The following is a 21,916-nucleotide window of genomic DNA, read 5'->3' as shown; positions in this document are numbered from 1 at the left end:
TACTATGTTTAAAAGAAGTAAATATTTTGTTGGCTAATAAGAAGTAAAAAATCATTTGTTAGTGGATTTTTTTTTTTTCTTATTTCCATATATATCCAGCAATTTAGTAGATACCGGAATATCAATAATTAACCTATGCTTTCGTAATTATTTTGAAGTATGAATTAAACATTTCGATCATGCCCATATTTATCCTATATTTCTAGGACAAAAGTATAAAATATGAATCTGAGAACCAGCTTTATACTATATATTATTTACTTAATATTTATAGTATTCAACTATACAAGTATTCCTTTAATGCTTAGGTTTCACTTAATTTGTTTGAGCATAAGGGGTGGCTATAACATGGGCTAAATGATTCGATTTATTGTATTTGGACAAAATGTCAGTGATAAATGAGAGAGAGGTGATGTTTGGCGTTTTTAGTAATATTGTCTTTGTCTTTGCCATTTTGTAAATTGAATTTTTACACATATAAAAAATAACACTCACTATCAGTCAATTATTATGCAAGAAGAACAAAATATAAACTTGGACTATATACGCGTGTTTATCTACACGGTAGCTTTTGAGTTAAAAAATTGACTTGTAATTTCATTATATGGAAAGATAAGAATAAAACATATAATGCTACTAGATACATTCGATTCAATCAGAAAACAAATTTGTTGATATTTTTCATGTAAATTAGGTCTAAACTTTTGCATTAATATGAGAACTGGATCGTGAGACTCAGAATCATCCTTGAAAATCTCAATTCTTTTACTTGGCAACTATATATGCCAAATAATTCAAGAATGGTTCGAATATTCTCTATAAAGTTAGTAGAACAAAAACATAAAAAAAGGTTTTAAGCATTCACTTTTATTCTAGGAATTTTTTTTGAACATATATATACATAATAATTAACAAAACGGAATCAAATCAGACAAAAGAAAATAAAATACATGGTTAAGTAGTTAATAAACAATAACTATTCATTAATGGTTAAATACCAACCACAGATATTTTATTTTTAAATAAATATAAGGTCTTGCCCTCAAAATGACAAAAAAAATAGCAATATAAAAAGAGAGACTAAAAAAGAGAGTGAAAAGAGAGATTTCGATGTGAACAAAAAAAGAAGAATAAGAATAAAAGAAAATGTTTGATGGTGGAGTACCTGAGCAGATCCACCGTTTCATAGCTTCTCCACCGCCACCGCCTCCGCTTCCGCCGCATCAACCGGCGGCGGAAAGATCACTACCTTTTCCTGTCTCATTCTCTTCCTTTAACACCAATCATCAACCTCAGCATATGTTGAGCTTGGATAGCCGTAAGATCATTCACCATCATCATCATCATCATCACCATGACATCAAAGATGGTGGTGCTACTACTGGTGAGTGGATAGGTCAGACGGATCATGATGATAGCGATAATCATCATCAACATCATCATCATCATCCATGGTGTAGTGATGAAGTTCTTGCTCTTCTTAGGTTCAGATCTACAGTGGAGAATTGGTTCCCTGAATTCACTTGGGAGCATACTTCAAGGTAATACATATCACACACATATATAAATATACTTCTTTATATATGCATCAACACATTTATATTTTTCTTCATATGCATATGGACATGAACATTAGTATTTATTTTATAAGAGTACATTTACAACAATTACAATTATCATGTTACTCAATTTGATTTGATAGACTAGAGATCTTTTTCTTTTGAATAAGCATTTTTTGGGATATTTAATTTTGATGTTAACAAATGATTGGCCATTAATAACTATTTATATTTATACATAATTGACATTTTTGTGCCATTTTAATGCATTTTTAAAAATAAACTAACGATGAAATTGTAAGATATCAATACATATATGTGTATATTATTGGTAGAAGTGTGTATATATATATATATGTATATTCGTATATATATATATATGTATATTCGTATTATTAATGACGTTATGTCGTTTATGAAATTATGATGTTGTAGAAAGTTGGCAGAAGTTGGTTTTAAGAGGAGTCCACAAGAATGCAAAGAGAAATTTGAAGAAGAAGAGAGAAGATATTTCAATAGCAACAACAACAACAACAACAACACTAATGATCATCAACACATCGGCAATTATAACAACAAGGGAAATAATTATAGGATATTTAGTGAGGTTGAAGAGTTTTATCATCATGGTCATGACAATGAACATGTTTCATCAGAAGTTGGGGATAACCAAAACAAGAGGACCAATTTAGTAGAAGGAAAAGGAAACGTGGGAGAAACGGTACAAGACTTAATGGCGGAGGACAAATTAAGAGATCAGGATCAGGGTCAAGTAGAAGAAGCATCAATGGAGAATCAAAGAAACTCTATTGAGGTTGGAAAAGTTGGAAACGTAGAAGATGATGCCAAGTCATCATCATCATCAAGCTTGATGATGATCATGAAGGAGAAGAAGAGGAAGAAGAGGAAGAAAGAGAAAGAGAGGTTTGGTGTGTTAAAAGGGTTTTGTGAGGGTCTAGTGAGGAACATGATAGCTCAACAAGAGGAGATGCATAAGAAACTCCTGGAAGATATGGTGAAGAAGGAAGAAGAGAAGATAGCGAGAGAGGAAGCTTGGAAGAAGCAAGAGATTGAGAGAGTTAACAAAGAGGTAGAGATTAGAGCACAAGAACAAGCCATGGCTAGTGATAGAAACACCAACATCATCAAGTTCATATCCAAGTTTACAGACCATGATCTTGATGTTGTCCAAAACCCAACAAGCCCTTCTCAAGACTCATCTTCTTTAGCTCTACGAAAAACCCAAGGCAGAAGAAAGTTTCAAACTTCATCATCACTATTACCTCAAACCCTAACTCCACATAACCTTTTAACCATTGACAAATCACTTGAACCTTTTTCTACTAAAACCCTAAAACCCAAAAACCAAAACCCAAAACCTCCAAAAAGCGATGATAAAAGTGATCTTGGCAAGAGATGGCCAAAGGATGAAGTGTTGGCTCTGATCAACATTAGAAGAAGTATCAGTAACATGAATGATGATGATCATAAAGATGAGAACTCATTATCAACATCTTCAAAAGCTGTTCCATTATGGGAAAGAATATCCAAGAAAATGTTGGAGATTGGGTACAAGAGAAGTGCCAAAAGATGCAAAGAGAAATGGGAAAACATCAACAAGTATTTTAGGAAGACAAAAGATGTTAACAAGAAGAGACCACTTGACTCAAGGACTTGTCCTTATTTTCACCAACTCACAGCTTTATACAGCCAACCACCAACAGGGACCACCGCCACCACCGCCACCACGGCCACGTCAGCCAGAGATCTAGACACCCGACCCGAGGAAAACCGGGTTGGATCCCAAGATCCTGATATTTCTGTACCCATGCATGTAGATGGAGATGGTGCTGGCGATAAAAGCAATGTTCAGTTTTCAGGTTTCGATCTTGAGTTCTAATAAATCCCTTCTATATATATATTATCAGTTATATTCTCTTTTTCTGCTTTTTGCTAAAACCTCATTTTTGGTTATTATGATAAAGTTATTATATATGAATAGTGTTACTGTTTTAATGCTATTAGTGGGAAACGTATCTTGACGACTTGGTCGACCGTACACGTGCACCGACAAACAGTGAAATTCAGTTGAACTTGAATAAACTACTGGTTAAATTCCTATTAGTATTCTAGCTTTTATTCTCCATGAATTTCACGTATACGTGAAGAGATCAGGTCTTTCAACAATAATCAAAATAAATAAATGCAAGGAAAATAAATATTTTTGTGAATTAGTAAATTAGTTACTTATCTGGTTTCTATTTACTATTTAGAGGTGGAAAACGGGATGGGCCAGCAAATTCAGAAAATAAATAAATCATGTCTTAATTCAATTTGAAGTGCAGAACCAGACCGCAAAAAAAAAAAAATAATAATAATACAAGTCGTTTCATTCTTTACAATCTTAGGCAAAACGTAAAAAAAAAATGTTGTCTGATTTTACATGTGATGTTTTTGTATGTTTTTAATATTAACTATTTCTTAGTAGACATATTATATTGTTGTTTTCTAGGTTAAAGGGAAAGATAATTACTTTTCTTCTTAAGTTCTGTTTATTAATGCAAAATTTGAAGCTTTGTCTAATTTGAAATTTATTTTTCTAATTATAAAAAAGAGAAATTTGGGCTTATAACCTACAAAAATATTATATATTTAAAAAACTAACATTCCAAAAAAAGTAACTTGATATTGTTTGTATTTTCTGTAATAATGACAACGTTATTCCTGTTTGAGACACACGCTCTTTGTCTTCTCCTTTTCGCATGAAACAAATTCTTCTCTCTCACCAACTCTTAACTTTCAAACAGAGTTTTGGCTCTAATAAGTTGGGGCTTTTACGTATTTGGGGTACATTTAAGTCCAAAAACTCTAAAAAGAGTACTTTTTGTTGGGCTAATGGAGATGGACACATTCTGCTATAAGAAATAACGATTTTGCCCTCATTCTTCTTCTTCTTCTTCATCTTCTTCTTTTTTATTCTTCTTTCCTTCTTTTTTCTTTCTTCATCGCTTCTTTCTCCTCTTAATATTCCCAAAAAATTTCAGTTTCGTTTTTTTATTTCTTTTTGTTTTTAATCACACACCTAATAATAATAAAATCTATATCCTAACGGATAGTACAAAAGGAACCCAAACAAAATAATTAAACCCAATGAATCCCCATTAAATTTGTTTTGATTAGTGAAATCTAAACCCTATCAAGAGTATAGGGAACCCAAATGCTTCAATCAAAGACACATATAGAATCAATTATGAATTTCAATTAAGAATCTAAATTATTTTGAGAACTTTGGATTGAGAGTTACTTGGATAAACTTAATCCATGGAATTCTTTGAATCCCTTAAAGATGACAACATCTTATCAACAAGACGGCCTCTTCCTTCTCACCCAGACTCTTATCTCTAGTAACAACTAATTTGGGATTATTTTGGAAACTACACTTAAAAGCTGATCATAATTTCATAAGACCCATAATTGCAAAATCAAATTCGACCACCGACGAATTGCATTATTGATTTCTTTGAGGGAGAGTGAAGATCATGGCTTGCTTAGATTGTTGCATCTTATCTATAACAATGGTGATAGTGGAGGCAAAGGAGAGAGAAAAGGGGTAAAATGGTCACTCAAATGAGAGAAGTACCTAATCTTATGAGAATATTGAAAAATGGTATGGGAGCAAATGACACAAGGTTTTTTGTGCTTTATCAATAATTGATCCCTATTAAGTTACAGTCCACCTTTTCTGAAGCTTCTGATTTCGCCAACAATCAGCGGAGGTGTATTGGCGACGGAAGCAATGTTGTTAATTTTCGGAAATGACGTCTAGGGTTTGTGATTAAAATGAATTGGGGGTTTCAATTTATAGAGGCAAGAGTTCAGATTTTTTTGGAGTTACATCAATTTCCAGTACGTGCAGCAAAACAATATGCGATTGAGACTTTCAATGACTATTCTATTTACAAGTTTCATCTCATATATTCATACAACTTGTTATTTGTGTTCCCTATCATCCTTAGGGTTTAGTTTTCTGTACTTATAAACAATTTGCTATTTCTCCAAACAAAGTGAAGCTCGAAAGCGAAATGTATGTACCTTTACACTTTGAATCGTCGTATTAACTACCAAACTATTTTCACCCTCATCCATACTGTTCTATTATCTTCTGTTTGCAGGACTTTTTTTTTGCTGATGCTACTGAAAATTGTTTGGGTGAAAACAACGTCACGTAACCCAGCCGTATTCAATTCTTCTCATGCTTCACACGTTTACCATCTTTTTCGTTGGAAGGAGTTTGTGGTCTTTTTACCACACCTAAGTGTTATTCAATACATTATAGATTTTATGGTGCTATATTATTTATTTCGTCTTCCAAAAGAGTCATTTTAACAATTCACCCTGAAAAAAAGAAGAAAAAAAAAGAAATGTATTTTCCAATTTTTTTTCATGCAAAACCGGTCTGTAAATTGTCTAGTAAATCTGTTGTTCTGTAAGTCGTCTCATATCCATCATAAATTGTGAGACATTTGACTTAGATTTGCGACGGACTCGTTACTTAGTTAGGATAGTCAATTTGACTATATAGCAAATGTCATTACTAAGACCGTCTTAGTAAGACGCATAAATCTTGCAATGTTAAGTGTTATCGGCATTTCTGATGTACACATTGACCATTTACTCTCTTAATATTTTTTCTAAGAAACACAGTACTAATTAGTTACTTAGATTTTTAGCTGATTCACGTATGAAATGCACAATTATATTGTTTAAGTTTATGTACTTTCAGTAAAAACTTTTAGGATATTAACCGTATGTGACAATCAGTATACATCACATATTTTTAGTTTAAATCCAAAAATAAACGTTGACAGGGCCAATTATTTGAACATGTCATCACTTCATTCACATAGGCTATAGCATATATATAAATATGTAGACACACACACAAGATTAATCAAACTTATATCTATACTATTAATTGGGAATCATTGAAAATAAACAACCTTATGAAGGGTAAAATATTACATAAAATGCCATTGATTATTAATATTTTTAAATAAATTCATTAAGGATACAATAGTAATAACAAAATTAATAGATTTAAATATAAAAAATGATATATTCTTTTAAGTAATTATTAGTTTCCCAAAATTAAACTCACTTTCTCTTTCCTATTAATTATGGACAAAAAAATTAAAATTTATTTTTTAAAATTTATTAACCAATAAAAATTAAAAAACTAAGATATGATATCAAATTATACTATATTATTAAACTAACATTTTGGAAGTTAATTTTTATTTTTATTACTATATTATTATTAAAAAATTTAAAAATCATAAAACTTGCTTGATACCATGAATAAAAAATTATAATTTGTGATACATAAATAAATTCAATTTTAGAATTTTGGGTTAAGTATTTTGAAATATAAAGATTTATTTTTACTATAAATTATACTAAAAATAATTAATTTAAGGTAATTATCATTATGCCTTACATTTAGAAATATCTAAACAATAAATTGTACATACTAATTTCGAAATATTTTGGGTTTTCTTTTTTCTTTCTTTCAACCGGATATTTTTAAAAATAAATCCATAATATATTATTGCAGAAACTTTTGAAATAATGTAGACTAATTATACATTTTTCATTCAAAAAAATTATGCAGCAAAAATAAATTGCTTTTATAGGTGTATTTCAAAAAATTTATTATATTTCAAAAATCCAATTAATTATAATTAAACAAGGGAAAGAAGAATATTGAAAATGAAGCTAAGGAAATAAACACTATTACATTTTTTAAAATTTAATTTTTTACAAAATTATTTGTTATAATGCTATTCATATTTTTGAATTTGAAGAAGGAAAAATAAATCAAGAAAGGGTATTTGTGTGTTTTAATTTATGATATATTTGTAAACTTTAACATCCTATATGTTAATCCGCAAAACTCAGTCATATATAACATGGTATTTAAAGGTAAGCAAATAAGAATTTTGGAACGTACTTTTAATGGAATGAAATGAAAACAAGAATTATGAGACACAAACGACATGAAAAGAAACGGAAGCACTATATAAAATAAATTGAAAACAAACTGGACATCAAATTAAATATCCACCTGGTATGAGTTTGGGTTATGACTTATGAGCACTATATAAAATAAATTTGTTTACACACATAACCCTGCATGTACGTATTTTTGTGACACAAATTCTATTTGTGATGGATACGGGTTGGTAGTACTTTTATTCCACATATACAAACGGGTTATAGGACGAATAATTTATGATAGATACATCACATTATGGGTTTTCCGTTCCAAGAAAAATACGTCAAATATACGTTTTTATTTTCTAAACTAATCAAAACATTATAACAGTTTGATTACTGGTGTAAAATAGGATATACATTTGGTTTTAGTTTGAGTTATTTGTCCGTGTGAGTCCGGATCTTAAAATATAACTATACACGAACACAATTGAATTTCGATTATTACTCTTAACTTTATAATATCCATACTATTATAAAGTTTACTTATAACAAAATATGATATATTTTGCATATATATGCGAGTTCAGATATCTAATAAATTATACTATAATATATATCACAAAATAACAAAATAATTTAAATTTAAAATATGAAATCCGGCACGTACGTGCGGGTCATAATCTAATAAGTTAATAAATTAAAAGTGTTCACACTTCAGTTCACACATACACTGTTTTACATAGCTGTAACCAATTGTTCTATTATAGAATACTTACTTATTAGGAACCTCAAAGCTCCATGATAGAGACGTCACTGTTGCTGTTAGAGATATATATAGAAATAATCTATTAATTAAATTTAAATCAAAGTCATATCCAGAACACATAATTCACGCACCAAACAAAAATCGATTATAAGAAGAAAAAAAAACAATTATTCTTAATGCACGACCGACGAGAATTAGAATTATACATAGACGACGTTGATGTTTTTTTATGTTCTAAACATCAAGAATTGAATAAGACCATACATACTGACTGTAGGGCAAAAAATATCATTTGTATAGTTTTTTTACTTGATATTTATAAAATAGTTGAGTATCTTTCACATACATATGATTTTTTAAAAAACAAATTTCATAAATATTATGGAAATATGACACAAAAATGACACACATGCACAAAAGCTTTATAAATATGACAAATATTAAGTAAGAGATGTCTCGGAAGAATCTTAGTATGAACGAAAATAAGATCTAACACTCTAGTAAGATACTCAAACCATGAATCCCCTTTGAATGACCCAATCAAACCCAACAAAGAGATTACTTGGTCATTAAGCAAGTAAACGAAATCACTCTCATGAACAATAACATCTTAACGAATAAATAAGCAAATTTTTTACAAAGGACTATTCTCTACATTTCACAGAAGATAACTTGTCTCCCCAAAGGCGATAAGAATAAGAAAGAGGGAAGAAACAATGAACAAATGATAGCTTTTTCAAGGAACGACTTCTAAGGCTTGGAGACGACAAAGAGCTGCTGTGGAGGCTGTTGGAGGCGTCAAGAGATGTTGTGGAAGAAGTATATGATTTTCTCAATATAAAGTGGTATTTCTAGGTTCGGATCTTGGATTAGGGTTAAAAATGCTAAAACACCATCGTTTTGGTAAGTGTAGGGATGAGAGCTCCTAGACGAGGTTCCCTAGAGAAGGCAAACAACCGATCATGTGGGTTGTGACCGGTTCCATGAGGCGCTTCCCACCGGTCACAAGCCTATGACCGGTAATGGACGGTGCTTCCTTCAATTAGGCACTAAAAATCAACCGTGGGTCATATGAGTCTGATTACACTTTAATGTCGATCTTGACTCTTCTAGATTTCCATAACTGCCATGATATCTTGATTTGGTACTTGCGAACCCCTTCAGTGGACGTTAAACTTGGGAGGCTCCAAAACTGTCATGAAATGGGTTTTGCTCGTCATTTACTCCTTTTTGCTCAAAAACCTATAAATGCTTCTGGAAGAAAAAATGCTTGAAAACAGTCTTGAAGTATCCATAATCACTTGAAGTCTTCACTGGAAACCTATGAAAAATAAAGTAAAAATAAGCAAACATACGATGTTATTATATGCTAAGAGCCAATATGTTAGGATTTATTCGACGCTCGTAGTATATATTTTTAGAAATTCACTATGTCATAAGACTTTGGAAGAACGATCACATGAAATGTCATTGCTTCTCCCTAATTTCTCGTCTCCTCTCAAACTTGTCCTCTCTTCTCCCTAACTTTCTGCTCGATGAAACTTTGATTCGTTTGGATCGTATCAAGTTGGTATATATCATAGTCGTAAGGGTCTCTCGACTCCGTGGGTATAGATAGTAAAAACATCACATTGCTCTAATATATAGATTCATGATAAATTGATGCATTTGGAGGCTATCCTCCATTAGTGGGACGATAAACATAAGATGCATGAGCTTTAATTCACAACCAAAAGACGAGATATGAAAAAAACCCAAGAAATTTCTCGAGAGAGTTTTGTCGAACACTTTGTGAGAACTTCACCACCAGAAGGTTCTTTCAGTCATTGGGTCTCTAAGCTTCAAATCATAGGAAAAAATCATGAAAATGAAAGATCACAGTTATACAAAGCTATCACAAAGTCTAAAATGGAGAAGATGGAAGAGATATCAAGCGATCTTTCCTGAACCACAAATCATCAAACGCACTATGAAAAAACAGTAAAAGACCTCAATCTGTTTTATTTTGACTCTTGATATAGATCCAAGAAGATGTTACACCGACATATTTTTGTTTTTTTCATTATAACTATGTTATTGTATAAATGGTGATCATCTCCAAGCGGCAGTCAAAGAACAATCATCAATAACATATTGCATAAGATTGAGCTAAGTTTACTTTTTACTAAGTAAATCAAGCAACCTCAAATCCACAACAAATTCGCAACAAACCACATAATCATTGACCAATAAGAGTTGATATAGTAACATAATGAAAAACCTAAGCCACAATTTTTTCTCTAAGACCACTGGCTTTCCCCGCCAGTGCTGTGTGAATGCTCTTTCTCTTTCAAGTAGTTTTCGGCTTTCCCCTCGTCAATGTTTCCGTAGTTTCAGGTGGTGGTTTTGTAAGAGCTTTATCATTGAGGCGAAAGTGGAGGCTGAATCAACATTGTTTCAAAGTCGGTCTCCGTTCCTAGTATCTTCAACTGGTTACATGTGTCCTCTTGTCCCAGTTAGCTAGAAGACTTCATCTTTGGTTTGAGGGAATCAAAGTCTCGGTTGTCTCACAATGGTAGTCTCGTCTTTCTTGTGGTTTGATTTAGTTTTGGTGGCGGTTAGGATTCTCAGATGTGAATAGGATGGCTTGGGTATATCGTCTCCAATTTTTAGCTTAGCTTTCTTTGTCTCTCTCCTAAGGGTATAATTTTTGGCGGATCTAGGGCTCATTATACGGTTTATTGTGGTGTTTCTCCATCATTTTGTGGTCATGCAGCATTCGGAGCACTGTCTGGCATTTGTTTTCAGATATTCCTCTTCTTCGAGATATTCTCTTCTCCTCTTTTGTCCCTAGTTTAAACTCTTTCGAGATGGTTTTGTCTAGTTTTCGTGTTGTCTTCTGCTCGGTCTGCTTATAGAGCTTGATTTACATAAGTCGTTGGTGGTTCATATCCGTGAATGTTGGTCATGGTGTAGCGTTCAAGCTTTTTCAGCGAATCGTGATGGCTCCCACTATGGTGAGTCTGATGTGGCTTTGGTGTTAATCTTCTCATAGGTGGTTGTGGGGATGGTTGGTCCCTTCTCAGCTCGAGTCATTTCTAAACTTAGAAGCTGGAAGCCAAGGAAGGTAAGTTTCATAAAGAGTTCTCTCCATATAAGAGGAGGTCTTGATCAAAGGTTTTTAAAATTTCAAAAAGGAAGGAGTAAAAAAAAACTATAGATCGAAGACATAGGTTGAGGCTCTTCGCATTGATTCGGGAAATCTCAAAGAGAGGTCAATGAATTTCTTTCAAAGTCCAATCCATATCTGAAGGGTGGAGGTGGTTAGGAGATGCTTTGGCAGAGACTCGACAGAGCTATTGACCAAATTTAGAGATAATGATATGCTAAGGTGGTGACCAATGTCACACCAAAAATGACTCAAATTTAGAGATACTATGCCGAAAAATTTAGATCTTAAACACTCAGTCGAAGAGCTTTGAGTGAAGCGTTGGACATTGGTTTGGGAATTATTATCGCAACACCAAAATAAAGATGTCTACATCATGCTTGGATGGTGTCTTTTGTCGTACAAGGCATAATGTCGAGACATCAATGTAATTGGAATTGGAAACATGAATAGTGAAGCAGAGGCCAAGATGGAGATAAAGTTGGGGTGTGTTCAAGAAAGCGGGATAGGCGCCCATGTGCTGCTTTGACTTTTTTAAAATCGGTTCTATTAGGCGGTGGGATAGATTTGGCGGGCTATGCTTTTATTAAGGGGATAAGACGGACATTAGGCGTGTTTAAGCAGACTAGACGGGTCTAAATGTATCTTAATATTTTTGATTATTTTTAATATATTTAAATTGTATTTAAAGAATCCTATATTTTTATTATTTTATTTTATTTTACTTTTAAAAGTAAAATTTAAATTCATTTTCAAAAATTTGATAATTTTTAATTTTTATAATGCTTTTTCAACATTGTAGTAGTATAGAAATATACATTGTTTTATTCTAAAACTGCCTAAACGTCCTAAAATCGCTTAGACCCCGACAAAGCGTTCTATGTGCTAGGCGGAGGATTATCGTCCACTTAGCACCTAGAGCTTTCTTGAATACATCGCAACTACGTATGCTGGATTCCATTAATGAACATGATGGATCTGAAAACTGTTGCTTGAGCCCATGAGTGAGTCTGTTCATCCATATCTTGCGTCGTCGACAATTTCACCGAACGAGGCGCAACTTACGGTCCAAGAGGCTGGACTCTTGCCATCAGCGATATTCGGTGAGAGAAAACATCTGGGAAAGCCACATATCTGGAACGAGAGCATAAGTGTCGAGGAGGGACGAGATTTGGTTCGTCGAAGGCTTCGAGGTGGAGAACCACCATGGAGGAGAACCACCATGGAGGAGAACGATAGGGGGGGGGGAGGAGAGAGAAGGGGAGAGATGGCAACAACGCTTTTCAAACTAAAGCTGAGAGAGGATATGACCATAGAGGTTGCCGAGATTTTGCGGTGAAAAATTCACCACATAAAAGGAAAGCAAACACAAAACTGAGAAACACCCACTTTAAAAAGATATTTTCTGACGTAGTGAGCTGATCGCGTTGTTGCTTCTCCACCCCAAATGGAGTACTCAAGTTGAATCGGGCGGACCTCAACTTCACCAGCTTTAGAGATTAGATACAAAAGAGCTATCTCGAGAATGGTGTTTGAGAGCGTTCTAATTACTTAAATTTTTCATCTTCTAAATGATTTTGGTTTGTACCAATTTTTTGCTTTGATCCATATATAAAACTTTCATAAACACGTACCAATGTAAAATGTGTTATTTTATAATTTTAAAATAAAAAATGTTAAAATATGCGCAAGTTTTCAAATTTATGATGAAAAATCATGAACTTTCAAAATGTCATTTAAATCATAAAGTTTTGTTCGACTTTTGGATAAAATGATTAAGTTTTCTTGGCTTTTCGTTATTAGAGTCGTTGTGTTAGAAAATAATAGTAGAAAACTGTATTCATGGGACTTAAACTGTATACCTTTAAACCCAGTTCATAAACCAATTTGACCACTGTGTGCTAGTGCTACCTATGCCATACATAAACCAATTCTTTTCTTTAAAAATGTCCTCCTCTTCTACAAATTTCACTCATTAATTGACCAATTATTACCACCTTTTGTTTTTCTTTCTTTTGACATCAATTGACCAATTTAAATAACAAATTATTATACTATACATTTTCGGCGTTATTCTACATAATTTAATAACATTATTATATAAAATAGTGTCAGGATATTTATATATAGAAAATAACAAAGTCGATTTACGTCTCTCCCAGTAAACTCTGTCGTTTTCCTCAGTCAGAGAGACACAGAGAGAGAAAGAGAGAAGAAGAAGCACCTCTCATGGCGAACCAGCTTCTTCACCATCTTCCGATTCCTTTTCCTCTCCACCGTCACTTCTACCTCCTAAACGCCGCCGTTTTATAGCTTCTCCTCCCGAAAATGCTAAACCCACATTCCTCAAATCTCTCACCGACGCTTTTTTAGGTTAGTTTCGAACTCAAGAACTAATCTTTTGTGTTTTGTAATGTCTAATCGACTTAAACAATTAATGGGTACTTCTCATTTTCGTGTATTTTTCAATTATTGCTTGAAAGATTTGAGCTTTAACAAGACCAAAAAAAAAAAAAAAAGTCAAGATTTTTATTTTAGTTTATAGATCATTTTTTCATGATGTGGATACATTTCTTTTCTCAGCTTTACTAAAAATTTTCATTTTTGTGACATTTTTGTGACAAATTGACTTTATTTAGTTTGGTGGGTCGGCAGGCAAAAAAAAACGTTGAAGATTCGTGTAGATTGCTTTCACTTTATTAGCTTACTAAATGTTTTCACTTTTTTAGCAACTTTTTTTCCCACAAATCTTTATATGTCCGGAAAGGTACGGTTAGTGTTTTCTTACAAGAACTTGAGAATTGGATCATTACTTTTTTTGTTTTGTTTGTTTTATCTTCATTTGTTACTTCAGATTCTTGTAGAGGAAGAGAATATTTTTAAGGAGGTTGTTTTCGATGGAGCATTACGAGGTTCTTGAGCAAATTGGGAAAGGTTCTTTTGGGTCAGCTCTTCTTGTGAGGCATAAACATGAGAAGAAACTGTAAGAGATTGTGTTTATTTGAAACTGAAACTGGAGAGAGTTTTTGTTAGTTCTTCAATGATTGATTCTTTGTTATGTTCTGTTTTTTTTTTTTTTGTTTTTGGTTTATGAAGTTATGTTTTGAAGAAAATTCGGTTAGCTAGGCAGACTGGTAGAACAAGAAGGTCTGCTCATCAAGAGGTTAGTTCTAAGCTCTTCTTCAACACAATGTGGTACATATTTTCTTTTATGAGGCCAAATCTGTATGTGGTATTCGAAACGAAAACAAAATGTGGTTCCTTTAGAGGATCAAGCATGTTAAAGTTATTGAGCTGAAGAATTTGAAATCTTAGTAGGATCTAGGTGTAGATGATATCTCATGATGACTCTTTACTATATGAGACTAACAGTTTTACTTGTTATCTCTCTGTAGATGGAATTGATCTCAAAGATAAGGAATCCATTTATTGTGGAATATAAAGATTCTTGGGTTGAGAAAGTAAGTTCTTCAAGCCTCTATGTTACTTCATTAGAGATTTTATTTGTATACATATACATATAAGAGTATATAATTGTCGCTCTGGTGTATGTTTGCAGGGTTGCTATGTGTGCATTGTCATAGGCTATTGCAAAGGCGGTGACATGTATAATTGTTGTTTCCTTCTCAGAGTTTTTTCCCCATTCTTGAGTATGAATAGGTTTCTAATACATTGTTTCCTCTGCATTACAGGGCCGAAGCAATAAAGAAAGCCAACGGCGTAGAGTTCTCTGAAGAGGTGTGTTACACTAATCTGATTTAAAGTCTGTGTTCTGAAATATTATTGTTACATAAAGTTCTGAAACTCGTTTCTTGCTTTGTTTTCAGAAACTCTGCAAGTGGCTGGTACAACTCTTAATGGCTCTTGAATACTTGCACGCCAGTCACATTCTCCATCGCGATGTCAAGGTTAGTTATGATATCTGATTCTGAAGGCATAACACAGTTATTGATAATATATCTTACTAATACAAAATCTTTTGATCCAGTGTTCAAACATATTCTTGACAAAGGATCAAGATATACGCCTAGGTAAGATGCTAAGCAAATATGTTATTTTTCTATCCTTTTTTTAGTCCGTGTGACAAAATTAAGTTCGATAACTTCTGCAGGTGATTTCGGACTTGCGAAGATCTTGACATCTGATGACCTTGCTTCTTCAGTAAGTATAGACTTTGGACTTCTCAAATGATTTTGTTTCTGTTCTCAGGCTCTTACTATGACTTGTTTTAAATCAGGTGGTTGGAACGCCGAGCTACATGTGCCCTGAGCTTCTTGCTGATATTCCCTACGGGTCAAAGTCGGACATTTGGTCGCTGGGTAAGTTTCTCTTCCATGGCTTAGACAGTAACATTTGCTCTAGATAACAAAGTATTCATCTGAGTCTTTTCTTCTCTTTTTGCACTTGCGTTCAGGTTGTTGTATGTATGAGATGACGGCGCTGAAACCGGCATTCAAAGCCTTTGTAAGTTCTTCTTCATTCACATCTTTAAGTTCATGTTCCTTTGCCTTATGTTCATGACATTCTGATTTTTGTTACACTTTCTGCATTTTAGGACATGCAAGGTCTGATCAACAGGATAAACCGGTCCATCGTTGCTCCACTTCCTGCGCAATATTCTACCGCCTTGTAAGTATAGATTCTTCTTTGTGATGTGAAGCTATTAGAGCTTATTGAATTCTGCAACAACTTCAATATGATTTGTGTTCTTGCTTTCTTCAGTCGCAGTCTCGTTAAAAGCATGCTCAGGAAGAATCCAGAACTCAGACCAAGCGTACGCACATTTTTGTAGCATTTGTGATCATTTAACCTGAGCAGTATAAACCTGATGAGTAACATGTCTCTTCTTCTGTGTAGGCTTCTGATCTTCTCAGACAGCCACTACTTCAGCCCTACGTTCAAAAGGTTCTTCTCAAGCTGAGCTTCCGGGAACACGATACATTGCCATCTGAATCCGAAAGGAGAAGTAGCTATCCTCAGCAGAGAAAGCGTACTTCTGGCAAAAGTGTGAGCTTCGGTCCAAGCAGGTTCGGTGTTGACCAAGAAGATTCTGTTTCTTCTGTTAAACCCGTGCACACGTATTTACACCGTCACAGGCCAGTGGATTTGTCTGCAAATGACACTAGTAGAGTGGTTGTTCGTAGACCCGCTGTTTCTTCAGTGGTTTCTAACAGTTCAAAATATGTGCCAGTGAGATCAAACCAGCCTAAGAGTGGTGGTCTGCTGGTAAGTGGTTCGTCCAAATGCTCTTTATCTTACTAACTGCTGATTCAGTCTGATTATATATTCGATCTGATGTATCAGAAACCTGCGGTAGTGACTCGTAGGGCCTCCTTACCTATCTCACAGAAACCTGCAAAAGGAACAAAAGACTCTCTATACCACCCGAACATCGGTATACTCCATCAGCTAAATTCTCCAGATGTGTCAGTAAACTCGCCAAGAATCGACAGGATCAAGTTCCCGTTAGCTTCATATGAAGAAATGCCTTTCATTCCCGTTGTTCGCAAGAAGAAAGGATCGTCCAGAGGATCATACAGCCCGCCTCCAGAGCCACCACTAGACTGCTCAATAACAAAAGACAAATTCACACTTGAACCAGAACGAGAAACCAAAAGTGATTTGTCTGATCAAAATGCAACTGCTGGAGCATCAAGTAGAGCTTCCTCAGGTGCATCAAGAAGACAAAGATTCGACCCTAGCTCATATCGACAACGAGCTGAGGCACTTGAAGGACTACTTGAATTCAGTGCAAGATTACTTATAGACGAGAGGTACGATGAGCTGAACGTGTTACTAAAACCATTTGGTCCGGGAAAGGTATCGCCAAGAGAAACCGCGATATGGTTGTCTAAAAGCTTCAAGGAAAGTAGTCCTAGTAACTTGGAAGAAGATTGAAAAACAGGGTTTTAACTCCTTAAAAGTTTTTGAGAGCATGACGTTTCCACGATTTGATAGATAAATTGTTTGACTCTTAGGCTGTGTTCTTTGAAGCTAACTCCTGTATCTGATACAATGAGACCAAAATATACAGCTTTCTATTCTCTATGTAATCCTTTATTCAGTCTGAAACAAAAAACATTTATGAACCAACCACATTGTTCAAGTATATGAGGTATAAAGTTGAGAAAATGCTTATTTTAACAAATTGGGCCCAAGATTTGGTCAATTTGTACTAGTTAATAGAGAAATGCTAAATAACTTGATTAAAACCTAATAAACTCATAAAATCCTCAAAATTTCTCTCAAACTAAGAACTCTACGTAATTTTTTCTGAAGATCGATTGATAAACATGTAGAAATTAAAATTGAATCTGCATATTTTGACGAGAGTACGATAAATAGATGAAGAAAAAAGCTTCTAATTCGAAGGAATGACTTTCAATTTGGGGGAAATTTTAGGATTTTCTGAGTTTATTAGGTTTTAATCGAGTAATTTAATATTTTTCTATTAACTAGTAAACGTTGACCAAATTTTGGCCAAATTTGTTAAGTCAACGACAAGTTAAGGAATAATTGTGTTAATTGCAAATAGTTGGGGAATAAAATGAACATTTTCCCGTATACAGTATGGTTTAACTCACTTAATTTGATGTCTTTAACATATCAAAATGTTGGTTAATCACATTCAAGTTCATTGAGAAAATTCTTGCAGACCCTATTGAATCGGTCTTTTGAACAAGTCGATTGTTTGTTTTTGATTGCTTTTGAACATTGTCCTTCCTTATGTATAGGAATTGATTCTCACCTTTCATATTTTCTTATGTTCTAGGAAATTTATTGATTAAATTTCCTATTTAAAGACCTAAAACAAAACAATTTCCTATTCAATAACATTATCTTTTTTGATTGCTACTAATTTATTTATGCTAAACATGAAGACTATCCCATTGATGTTCATCGCCTTGATCATACTTTCAATATCATTTCTAGCTCCGATCAAAGCTCAAGGTATCGTTGGCTGCGATGTTGAGCTCGATAAATGTGTGGTCATGAGAAATAACCAACAATGGGCTTTGCTATATAATACATGTTGTAAGAAATTTAAAAAGCCAGGGCCACAACCTTGTATGTGTTTGTTTTTTAAGTACCCTACGCCAAAGGAAACTGCTCTCAGCCTTCTTCGTTATTGTAAAGCTCCAATTCCCAAGTGTTAAAAGACCTTTAGTAAAAGAAAATAACAACAATATAGTAAATGTATTTTTGACCTAAGTTAATATCCTAGTAGTTTGTAATAGTGCTGCGACTCCGGTGTCAAAATCTGGTATCGAATTTGGTTTTTACATAGTTAAGTAAATTTTATGTATTTTGGTACATCAGAATACTATTACATGGTGATTTTTTATTTCTCTTTTTCTTCGGATTCTCTCTTCTTTTTTAAATTCAAAGTAATCTCTCGTCTCTAGGTTGACTGATGGCGTCGAAAAAGAAGAATTTGTGCATCGGCTTACTCAACAAAAAGAAGGATTAGATTTACAAATACAAGAGATAGTGAAACTTGTATTCGTAAGCCCTTGCGCTCACTTCTCTGTACTGATTTCTTCGAATTAAGGAGACTCACTTTATTTCTTCTTTTGCATAAAATTATTTATATATATATATATATATATATATATATATATATATAATTTCAATAATTTTCTTTTTCTTATCTAACCACTTGCTCGTTGTTTCCTCAAGCCTTTTAGAAGCAATATAATTTAAGAGATGCATAAGTTAATATTACTAGTTTGATATAGTGATAGTTGTATCTTAGTCTAATTTTAATTATGATGGATAATAAAAAAATCTTTTCAAATTCAATACAAATTTTGGGTAATCATCATAGAAAATCTAAACATTAATATCGATAGATACATTTATAAATATATATATTCTTGAATATATTGATTAGTCAATCTGATACTAAAAAGTTGTTTTTGGGTCAAATTTACCATTTCATAGATAATAATTTTTAGTTAAATCATTTTAAATTTTTAATCAACCCTCATCCTAATTAACAAATATGAAAGACCATTAAGAGGAAAATATAAAATAAAGTTTGAAACTTGAGATTTTTCAAGATAAAAAATCATATAAATAATGTTCTTGGTAAAGATCTAGAAATTGATCAAAAACATATTTTCTCAATAGAATTGATAGTGAGATATAATGGATATCACAAAGAACATCGTGACTTTACTTCTTGTAGTATTGTTTCCAATTTTGTTTTATTACAACAATGTTTTGGCATTTCCGGGTAAGTTGTTAATGTTCAATTATATATCTTTGATCATTTTAAGATCGGGTAGTAACTATTTATATGTATATATGTTTGTACACATCTCTTTTTATTATCAAATATATTAACTGGGTTGTTTATGTGCAGCGAGCGATCAATCGATATATGCTCGTTGCATTGGTCCATGTCCGAGGTATGCCGTGCCTCATTGGTGTGAAAATGAATGTTTGTCTAGGAAGTACATGGCAGGAGGAGAATGTGCTTTTATTGAAGGAGAAGGACCAACACCACGGTGTTGTTGCATTAACTTATGAAAATTGATCCTCCTTAGTAATTGGCAATTGGAGCATTATCTTTCTCTCTTAACAACATTTTAAAATATGCATTTTCTATCATTTGTTGCTCTTCAAATTCTTGATAATGAATGCAGTAAAATAAAGTTTATTTTATTTTACTAGCGGTTTATAATTTTGTTTTTGGTCTCAGCGTTTGTGTTTACAATCTAACTATGTCAGTACTTGTGCTTTGCATGGGATTAATGCTTTAATTAGTTTATCAATTTTGCTTCTTGATACAATACTAATATAGTTAATTTTTTGTTTGTCTGTAAATATTAACTTGTATAATTTACAACGTTTAAACATTCATCAATTTATTATTGATACCTTTTAAACATTGATACTATTGAATTTATTATAGGATTGATGTGTTCCTTTGTGTACATAGTTGTATATTTAGTAGATGTCCTTGTTTACATGGTATGTCTATGTATAGTGAATTTGATTAACATGTTAATTAATAATCCTAAGGCAAACATAAAATTTATCAAAATCAGAATTATAAAAAAAAAACTTTAAAAAAATATTAATAAACCACATAGTTAACAAAATTATAAAAAAAACAGGCATTCAAAAACACCATAAAACAATGGTCAGACAATAATTCTTTCAACTTGGACATACAAAAAAACACAGTTAGTATGAAAGTAAATTGTGTACAATTATTTACATGTTTACGGCACAAGGACGGGAGGATCAGAATCCGAACACAGCCATTTCGATCTAAAAATGTAAGATAACGGCAAGTTCAGATCTTGCTCCTGTAAAAAGGATATGTGAAAATGTTCCTTGGACAGCCGTGGAAGTTGTTCTCAAGAACAGTGATCATGCAGTCTTTCATTGACAAGCACATTGACCCGACTGGTTGGTTCCCATGGGATGCCGAGTTTGTGCTCTCCACATTGTACTATGTAGAGTATGCGAATACCGGTCCTAAGAGCGGATAGTAGCCCTGTGCATGTGGGTATTTGGGTCGGGTTTGGTTAGGGTTTACTTTGGGTCTAGGTAATTCGGATATTGGTTAAAGAACTCATAAATAACCAAAACTATTTCGGGTTTGAGTACTACTTACTCAAATTTTGTCCAAATATACCCAAACATACGTAAAAGTACCCATAAAATCCGAAAAATCTGAAATTATAACAAGTTTTTCCTTAAGACAATAGTATAAAACAAGAAGTAAACCTTGTTTTGAGCTTGTTTCATAACTTAAATCATTAAACAAGTCACAAATTCAACTTATTAATGCATATCTGTCCTCATATGTATATATATGTTCGGATAATAAAAAATACTCACGGATATCGGGTTCGGTATGGGTAATACCCGATACCCACGGTTATTTGAAAACAAAACCCGATCGGATAATTAGACAGAACCAAAGTAGAACGGGTTCGGGTATTTCGGATCAGGTTTGGTTCGTAGGCATGACCAAAATCTAACCGTAACCGTATTTTGGACCGTAACCGGACCGTTTATTAACCGTAACCCAACCGTAACCGTATAAAACGATTAATAACCATAACCATTAACCGTGAAAATAGATCTGTTGCGGTTAAGAAAATATACTAACCGTAACCGTTAATTAACCGTAACCGTATCAAAAACCGCGCGGTTAACCGTATTTTTAAAACCTTAAAAATATAGTTGTAAGTTGTAACTGTGTATAAATAAATAATTATTTCACTAAAATAATAACTTAAATTGTTTAATATGCCCACTACTACGATCGAAGTTACTTCACTACTCTTTTTACCATAAATCAAATCATAAGTAGTTCATATTATTATTATTTATACTCTTAAAACTGTTTTTTAATGCTCACAACATCTTCTCCTTAGTATTGTTTTTGTTTGGAAAATGTAATTGATTCAATCATTATAATTA

At 33.1% G+C, this 21,916-nt stretch overlaps 4 protein-coding genes, 2 long non-coding RNA genes, 2 other non-coding genes and 1 pseudogene across 13 annotated transcripts; 8 read left to right on the top strand and 1 right to left on the bottom strand.

Annotated features, from left to right (window-relative positions):
- The first annotated feature begins 964 nt into the window (after positions 1-964).
- AT5G28300 (Duplicated homeodomain-like superfamily protein) lies at positions 965-3,969 on the top strand. The gene is made up of 2 exons (NM_122713.3): positions 965-1,541; positions 1,995-3,969. The coding sequence occupies exons 1-2, from the start codon at positions 1,147-1,149 to the stop codon at positions 3,457-3,459; spliced, it is 1,860 nt and encodes a 619-aa protein (NP_568506.2). The 5' UTR covers positions 965-1,146; the 3' UTR covers positions 3,460-3,969.
- Positions 3,970-4,888: 919 nt separating this feature from the next.
- Positions 4,889-5,818, top strand: AT5G00500. Of its 2 annotated transcripts, NR_144164.1 has the most exons (2): positions 4,889-5,643; positions 5,732-5,818. It is a non-coding gene; the product is annotated as an uncharacterized misc_RNA (transcript). The 2 variants fall into 2 exon arrangements; NR_144165.1 differs by lacking the exon at positions 5,732-5,818 and having other exon boundaries at positions 4,889-5,730.
- A 4,600-nt stretch (positions 5,819-10,418) lies between these two features.
- On the bottom strand, positions 10,419-10,933 carry AT5G04715. The gene is made up of 2 exons (NR_142780.1): positions 10,608-10,933; positions 10,419-10,501 (listed from the first exon to the last, which is right to left on the bottom strand). It is a non-coding gene; the product is annotated as an other RNA (long non-coding RNA).
- On the top strand, positions 10,496-11,642 carry AT5G04705. The gene is made up of 2 exons (NR_142779.1): positions 10,496-10,876; positions 11,537-11,642. It is a non-coding gene; the product is annotated as an other RNA (long non-coding RNA).
- An 828-nt stretch (positions 11,643-12,470) lies between these two features.
- AT5G28295 (uncharacterized protein) lies at positions 12,471-12,966 on the top strand (the record flags this gene model as incomplete). Its single annotated transcript, NM_147927.1, has 2 exons — positions 12,471-12,788; positions 12,889-12,966. 2 exons carry the CDS (start codon positions 12,471-12,473, stop codon positions 12,964-12,966), a joined length of 396 nt encoding a protein of 131 aa, NP_680232.1.
- A 457-nt stretch (positions 12,967-13,423) lies between these two features.
- On the top strand, positions 13,424-17,633 carry NEK3 (NIMA-related kinase 3). Of its 3 annotated transcripts, none has more exons than NM_122712.3 (15): positions 13,424-13,843; positions 14,325-14,453; positions 14,567-14,633; positions 14,866-14,931; positions 15,030-15,076; positions 15,163-15,208; positions 15,298-15,378; positions 15,459-15,501; positions 15,582-15,631; positions 15,708-15,789; positions 15,885-15,934; positions 16,026-16,099; positions 16,193-16,244; positions 16,328-16,696; positions 16,775-17,633. In NM_122712.3, the coding sequence occupies exons 2-15, from the start codon at positions 14,368-14,370 to the stop codon at positions 17,366-17,368; spliced, it is 1,707 nt and encodes a 568-aa protein (NP_198181.1). In that variant the 5' UTR covers positions 13,424-13,843; positions 14,325-14,367; the 3' UTR covers positions 17,369-17,633. The 3 variants fall into 3 exon arrangements, with proteins under 3 accessions (NP_198181.1, NP_001330383.1, NP_001330382.1); NM_001344067.1 differs by having other exon boundaries at positions 13,634-13,843; positions 16,820-17,577; NM_001344066.1 differs by having other exon boundaries at positions 13,632-14,453; positions 16,775-17,596.
- A 661-nt stretch (positions 17,634-18,294) lies between these two features.
- On the top strand, positions 18,295-19,070 carry AT5G00495. 2 transcript variants are annotated; one of them, NR_144162.1, is made up of 2 exons: positions 18,295-18,421; positions 18,877-19,070. It is a non-coding gene; the product is annotated as an uncharacterized misc_RNA (transcript). The 2 variants fall into 2 exon arrangements; NR_144163.1 differs by having other exon boundaries at positions 18,295-19,070.
- Positions 19,071-19,621: 551 nt separating this feature from the next.
- AT5G28288 (Defensin-like (DEFL) family protein) lies at positions 19,622-20,005 on the top strand (the record flags this gene model as incomplete). The annotated part of the gene is made up of 2 exons (NM_001036884.1): positions 19,622-19,709; positions 19,839-20,005. The coding sequence occupies 2 exons, from the start codon at positions 19,622-19,624 to the stop codon at positions 20,003-20,005; spliced, it is 255 nt and encodes an 84-aa protein (NP_001031961.1).
- A 700-nt stretch (positions 20,006-20,705) lies between these two features.
- Positions 20,706-21,076, top strand: AT5G28287 (annotated as a pseudogene). Its single transcript has one exon.
- Positions 21,077-21,916: the final 840 nt, after the last annotated feature.

This window comes from Arabidopsis thaliana, chromosome 5, assembly GCF_000001735.4.
Source record: "Arabidopsis thaliana chromosome 5, partial sequence".
Classification (NCBI taxonomy): Eukaryota; Viridiplantae; Streptophyta; class Magnoliopsida; order Brassicales; family Brassicaceae; genus Arabidopsis; species Arabidopsis thaliana.
This window is presented reverse-complemented; position numbering and strand designations above follow the sequence as displayed.

Bases quoted from the DNA above. Each gene is read 5' to 3' on its own strand.
- AT5G28300 (NM_122713.3), top strand. From the start codon at position 1,147: ATGTTTGATGGTGGAGTACCTGAGCAGATCCACCGTTTCATAGCTTCT. The intron at 1,542-1,994 runs GTAATACATATC...ATGATGTTGTAG, and splicing joins ACTTGGGAGCATACTTCAAG to AAAGTTGGCAGAAGTTGGTT.
- NEK3 (NM_122712.3), top strand. From the start codon at position 14,368: ATGGAGCATTACGAGGTTCTTGAGCAAATTGGGAAAGGTTCTTTTGGG. The intron at 15,379-15,458 runs GTTAGTTATGAT...CTTTTGATCCAG, and splicing joins TTCTCCATCGCGATGTCAAG to TGTTCAAACATATTCTTGAC. The intron at 15,790-15,884 runs GTAAGTTTCTCT...ACTTGCGTTCAG, and splicing joins GTCGGACATTTGGTCGCTGG to GTTGTTGTATGTATGAGATG.